The sequence below is a fragment of the Cheilinus undulatus genome, linkage group 11 (assembly GCF_018320785.1).
Source record: "Cheilinus undulatus linkage group 11, ASM1832078v1, whole genome shotgun sequence".
Lineage (NCBI taxonomy): Eukaryota > Metazoa > Chordata > Actinopteri > Labriformes > Labridae > Cheilinus > Cheilinus undulatus.
The window spans coordinates 22700046-22706045 of NC_054875.1; the positions used below are offsets into that span (position 1 = coordinate 22700046).

A 6000-nucleotide genomic window follows, 5' to 3' on the forward strand; every position below is an offset into this window, starting at 1 on the left:
TGGGAATTCATTTTTCCATCAATGACAGCAATCCGTCCAGGCCCTGAGGCAGCAAAGCAGCCCCAAACCATGATGGCCCCTCCACCATATTTCACAGTTGGGATGAGGTTTTGATGTTGGTGTGCTGTGCCTTTTTTTCCTCCACACATAGCGTTGTGTGTTCCTTCCAAAAAACTCAATTTTGGTTTCATTTGTCCACAGAATATTTTGCCAGAAGGAACATCCAGGTGCTCTTTTGCAAACTTCAAGCATGCAGCAATGTTTTTTTTTTTGGGACAGCAGTGGCTTCCTCCGTGGTGTCCTCCCATGAACTCCATTCTTGTTTAATGTTTTACTTATTGTAGATTTGTCAACACAAATGTTAGCATGTACCAGAGACTTCTGTGAGTCTTTTGCTGACACTCTAGGATTCTTCTTCACCTCACTGAGCATTCTGCGCTGTGCTCTTGCAGTCATCTTTACAGGACGACCACGCCTAGGGAGAGTAGCGACAGTGCTGAACTTTCTCCATTTGTAGACAGTCTGTCTTACCATGGACACATGAACATCAAGGCTTTTAGAGATACTTGTGTAACCCTTTCCAGCTTCATGCAAGTCAACAATTCTTGATTGTAGGTCTTCTGAGAGCTCTTTTGTGCCAGGCATGGTTCACATCAGGCAATGCTTCTTGAGAACAGCAAATTCAAAACTGGTGTGTGTTTTTTATAGGGCAGGGCGGCTTTAACCAACACATCCAATCTCATCACATTGATTGGACTCTAGGTTGGCTGACTCCTGGCTCCAAATAGCTCTTGGAGAAGTCATTAGCCTAGGGGTTCACATACTTTTTCCACCCTGCACTGTGAATGTTGACATGTTTTGTTCAATAAAAACATGAAAACATATCATTTTTTGTGCGGTATTAGTTTAAGCAGACTGTGTTTGTCTATTGTTGTGACTTCGATGAAGATTAGAACACATTTTATGACCAATTTATGCAGAAATCCCAAAGGGTTCACATGCTTTTTCTTGCAACTGTATATAACAATATCCAAATATAGCCTCCACTTTTATATATATATATAAAATTCTTTATGTAACCAAATTTTATGCAATTTTTAATCAACTATATTAAAAGGAAAGTGCATCAATTATTCTTACTCAGTAGGTATCATGTTGAGTCTCCATCATTTGGCAATTAATCATTTCAATTCTTGAAATCAAATTCTAAAACAGGTATTCTTTTATCACAGAAATTTGTTAACCAAACTTAAGGGCTAACACGTACAGTCTGTAAGTGCAATTTATTCAGAGAATTTAAGTTCCACAGAATTTCAATCAGAGATTTACTGTAGAAAATTAATACGCTCTGATGTTTGATGGCTGATTTACTTACAGACTTACACATTGTGTAAATAACCTGCGTGTGACTGGACTGGTGAAGGTCAGGAAGTTCATCTGGAGATTTTGTTGTGTGTGATGAGGCTTGGCAGCAGCAGCATGTCTGCCACCTAGTGACTGTCATTTGTTATTGGGTGTTAGGAGGCTCGACTGCTGAAAGCACAACACCAGCTCTTTTTAGTAAATAATGATAAGGGAATTATTAAGTGCGTGGAAGGTGTAAGACATTGTTAAACTGTGTGATTAAAAAGGAAATGCAATCAACAGACAATGGATGATCCAGACCTTGAGTTTAATGCTGCACAGCATTTATATCCATGTTTCTTTCTGGCATCTCAAAGAAACTCCAGGTTTATTTATTTGACACTTATCAACACAGCATTTGATCACACTCAAAACTGCGAACCAGGCAGGGCTGTATTAAAATAGGAAATTTTTGCAATGATTCCAAAGGAGAACAAAAAAACAACAACCAGCCTTTTAATATTTGCAACAACTGGGTATGGGGGAACAGTAAAAAAAATCAGAAAGTAAACTATAAGCAGTGAGTTAATAACAGGTTAGGGTTCAGTCAATTGGAAGAGCAACATAGAAAAGTAACAGCGACACTTTTTAACAGGTATTACATTTGGCTTTTAGGGCCCCGCTTTTTTTTCTTAATTTAAGCATCAGAAACATACAAGGCAAAAAAAAAAAAAACAGTATTTAAGGGGAAAAAAAACAATTACTACCTAAAAGGCAAAAACATACTTTATATTTTAATGACCACATTCAACATATGTTATAGTCAACTGAAATGGTGGATTTACTCTGACAGTGACATGAGGAGCAACATAGTACTAAAAAAGGTTAAATAAAAATGTTCAACTATTATAAATAATCTCATAACAGCAACTGATTTTTTAAATCTAATTACCATGTAATATTTTTAATTAAACTTTTCCATGCATGCTGTACGTCTTAGAACAGGGCTGAATTTGGATGTTTTTTACATTTAAATCTGTGTGAATAATGGATTTACTTCCAGTTTCTCATATTCTTAGGTACTTTGTAATTCATATACTTTAAGGCCCTGAGTTATTTTTCATGACATGGTGATGTCAGACTTTTTTTTTATCATAAAGAAATAAATTTGGCTGTAAACAGGTTGACAAAATTCATTAAAAATGTTAGAATAAACTTTTGACCTCTACTGTCCCCTGTATTTTATTTTTTAACATGAGGAACTGATTTTTTAGTTATTAAATGCATGTAAATAATTACTGTACTAAATATACAATGACTACCAAGCAAATATAAGCCCTCAGTTTTGGAAATGTACTCTTGTGACCAGTATTTTTCTTTGAATAATTAGTACCAAAACAACTCATTCAAAAATACTACTTGTTAAACTCTTTTGAAATGAGGAAGCAGTTACGATGGTCCGACTCCTCCCTCCACATCTGCTGACTGGTTGGCTGATTTGTGGAAAGGTGTTTCCTTGTAAATGAACCAACAGTTGCCGCTCCACAGGATGAGGTTAAGAAAACCAAAAATCTGCCGCAGAATAAGACAGAAGTCAAACAACCAAGGCAGGTTTATGCAGCACAAGTCTGTCAATGTCTGAAAGACTAATTCTCAAACTTACCACCGAGGCATTTAGTCGGCCCATGTGAGGAATGGCGCCTGCAGTGCATTGGTTAGGACTGTTGCAAACCCCGAGATTGGATACAATCTTTGCAGGACTGGTGGCCAACTTCACATCGGACAAGGCTTTAGCCCATGCAGAAGAGGACGTCAACCACAGGAAGGCAAATGCTGCAGTCACCAGCAGATCCTTGGAGAACAAAAGCATCATCAGTGTCATAAAATTAAGGCTATCACAGCCAGATAGCACTGCTGTTCAACACACCCCTTCAACTGTTTCATTTACACAACTCTGTAAAATGCACTTTCTCTGACCTCCAGAAGGATCCATGATGTTGCGAACTTCAGCAGCAGAAACATTTTAAACCCAGAAATTTTATAATAAACTCCAATCTTCATTTTTGAGTATTATCACTACTGCATTTACACTGCAGCTATAGAAACAAAGAGTATATGCACATACTACAATTGGTCCACGGCTAGATCCTCTGTATACATGCTGGTAGCCCAAGTAGAGGATCAATGTGCCGGTGCAGTAGAGAAAGGCAAACACTCCAATGCAGACAAAAAACTGTGCCGATGATGCGTAGTCTCCAGTCAAATAGGTAGCAGTGGTGGTACTCTGATTGTTGCAGGTGGGAACATTATATGGCTGCTGCATCAACCTGTGTAAACACAGATTATTTATTTTTTTAATTTTACAATACTAAAAGTAAACATATGCTCCTGCTCACTGTAAAAAGGGTGTGTGCATGTGTCTGTTTGTTCAAAGAGACACACCTGAAAGGGTAGAAAAACACTGCGTGTACTTCTTGGCTGTCGTGCCCCTGACACTGTACGAGGATGCTGGTTGTGCCACTGTAACCTGCTGTTGTAGCAAAGGCAAATATGGCGAAGACCTGCAGCCACAGGGACAAGATAAGAGGAGAGACGTCAGCACACAGGGATGTTCAGGATCATCTTACAGTAATGCACACTTCCCTTTCTTTAATGTGACACACACTGGACAGGAAACCCTTTTCTTACTCACAGGATACCACCACAGTGAATGATGCAAAGTTTAAACTAGAGCCACGTCCTTAAACATGAAGGCGATCACTGAAAGGTTAAACTAGTAGCTACTGAAAATGCAGTGTTTAATCTTCCAGTGGAAGTAAACATGACAGTACCTGTTTGTCAGGTTGTCAATATTTTCAATACTGTTATTTAATATATCTGTAGTTGAAGCAATGCAGTCTCCATTATTTGTTATTAAAGATCCATCTATATCTTAATGGAGGTTTATGGGAAGAGAACAATTCCATCAAAAAAAAAAAGTGACAGCAAACTCCTGCATACTGTCTAAATTGCACAAATACATGGGGCACAGACCTCTATTTTTGTCACTGAATCGAAACAGGTATTGATATCGTCAGATTATTACTATTATAAAAAATCCATTATCATGGCAACCCTACCTGTCAGCAAATTACAGAAGTAACATATTGTATTTGACTTGAAATGTAGTCAGCTAAAGCACTGTTCTGCTTTTGGTGCTACAGTTGTGCCACATTAAATATGCTAACTCAAATTAGCTGTCAGTTGGTATTAGCATAAATTAGTTAGAAGGCCAACATTTTTATGTGCGTACCAGAAAGAAAAGATTAAAGTGAGAAACTACTCTGCATACCATATCTAAAACAGTTTTACAGCTCACAGGATGAGTAACATAGCTTATACAGGCGTGCAGTGGGTCACAAGACAAGCAGCAGAATCAATTTGAAAGGTATTTTTGCAACCAGGGATGGAAAGCTCACGTAGATGTGACCCCGCCATTGGCCATATGGTAAAAAAAAAGAAAAAGATTAGAAAGAAACGCACCCATTCTAACACACGAATAAAAGCCAGCGGCTCCTTCAGAGGCCCCAAATCCAGAGTGAACCCCGAGCTCAGCACTTTCTGTGGAGTGATATAGGACATAATGCAGAAATTAAGTCGTTACATAGCCAAACAGGTCACACAGAAATAGGTGTGTTTGGAATCAGTATGCGCCATTAACCGTCTTTTTACTCCTTTCAGCGCAGTTACCTGGGCGACAGATTCCATCATAAATCCGTATTAAACCACCGCCGTTATCGATTATTGGTCTCCTTTCCTGGTCTTTTACTCCTCTTCGGGGCTCTTCTTCTGGCTTGTCAAACTTTTCTCCAACTTCAGCGACTCGTAGTAGAAACCACGTGATCAGTGACGTCAGGGCGTCGAGAGGGGCGCTGCTGGGACTAGTGGTGAAAGTGGTTGTAGCAAAGTGGAGCAAGTGGTCGAGTTAAAGACAAACAGAAGATGTGGCCGCACTGACCTATTTATTTGAGAAAATTTGGTTGGGGAAATTCTACCGCACATAATGTTAACTGTAGCCTATTAGTATCATTTTTTTTCGACGAAGGGACGAAAAGGACAAAGAAAAGACAACGTAGAAAAGGGCGTTATGCTGTGATAACCATATTTTATTTTTTACCTGAATAATAACCACTCTAATCAAAGCAACAAATATGTTTATTTGTAGCGTGGAGTCTTCAAAATTGAAATCCCTTTGTTTCAAAGGGTATTACGATGGGTTAAACGTGTCAATAGTGTGTTTAAAGTGACAAAAATTGGCGGAAAAAGTGGTGAAATATGAATAAAAAAGTGGCAAAAATGGGTCAACAAAGGCAAAAAAAGTTGGTGGAAAGTGGCAATATAGGTTTAGAGTGGCAAAAAATGGGAGAAAAGGTATTTAGATTGTATCAAAAAGTGGCGAAAATCGGTTAAATGGGGCAAATATTGGCAGTAAAGGTGTTTATATGGGATTAAAAAGTGGCAAGAGTTGGTTAAATGGGGGGGAAAAGGGTAGTAAAGATGATGAAATAGGAATAAAAAAATGGCAAAAATTGGTCAAAGGAGGAAAACTGGATAAACAGGCAGAGTAAATAGGCTGAAAGTGGCAAAATGGATTAAAAGTGGCAAAAATGTGTTTAA

General features: G+C 38.4%; 1 protein-coding gene across 1 annotated transcript; it reads right to left on the reverse strand.

Annotated features, from left to right (window-relative positions):
* Window positions 1-1653: 1653 nt before the first annotated feature.
* On the reverse strand, window positions 1654-5231 carry sypl2b (synaptophysin-like 2b). Its single transcript, XM_041798345.1, has 6 exons — window positions 5074-5231; window positions 4867-4944; window positions 3787-3905; window positions 3470-3671; window positions 3008-3196; window positions 1654-2916 (listed from the first exon to the last, which is right to left on the reverse strand). Exons 1-6 carry the CDS (start codon window positions 5092-5094, stop codon window positions 2794-2796), a joined length of 732 nt encoding a protein of 243 aa, XP_041654279.1. The 5' UTR covers window positions 5095-5231; the 3' UTR covers window positions 1654-2793.
* Between the last annotated feature and the right edge of the window lie 769 nt (window positions 5232-6000).

Excerpts from the sequence above, each read along its gene's own strand:
- sypl2b (XM_041798345.1), bottom strand. The coding sequence starts at position 5,094 with ATGATGGAATCTGTCGCCCAG. Across the intron at positions 4,945-5,073 it reads TGATGGAATCTGTCGCCCAG|AAAGTGCTGAGCTCGGGGTT; the intron begins GTAACTGCGCTG and ends ATCACTCCACAG. Across the intron at positions 3,906-4,866 it reads TTATTCGTGTGTTAGAATGG|GTCTTCGCCATATTTGCCTT; the intron begins GTGCGTTTCTTT and ends CTGTGGCTGCAG.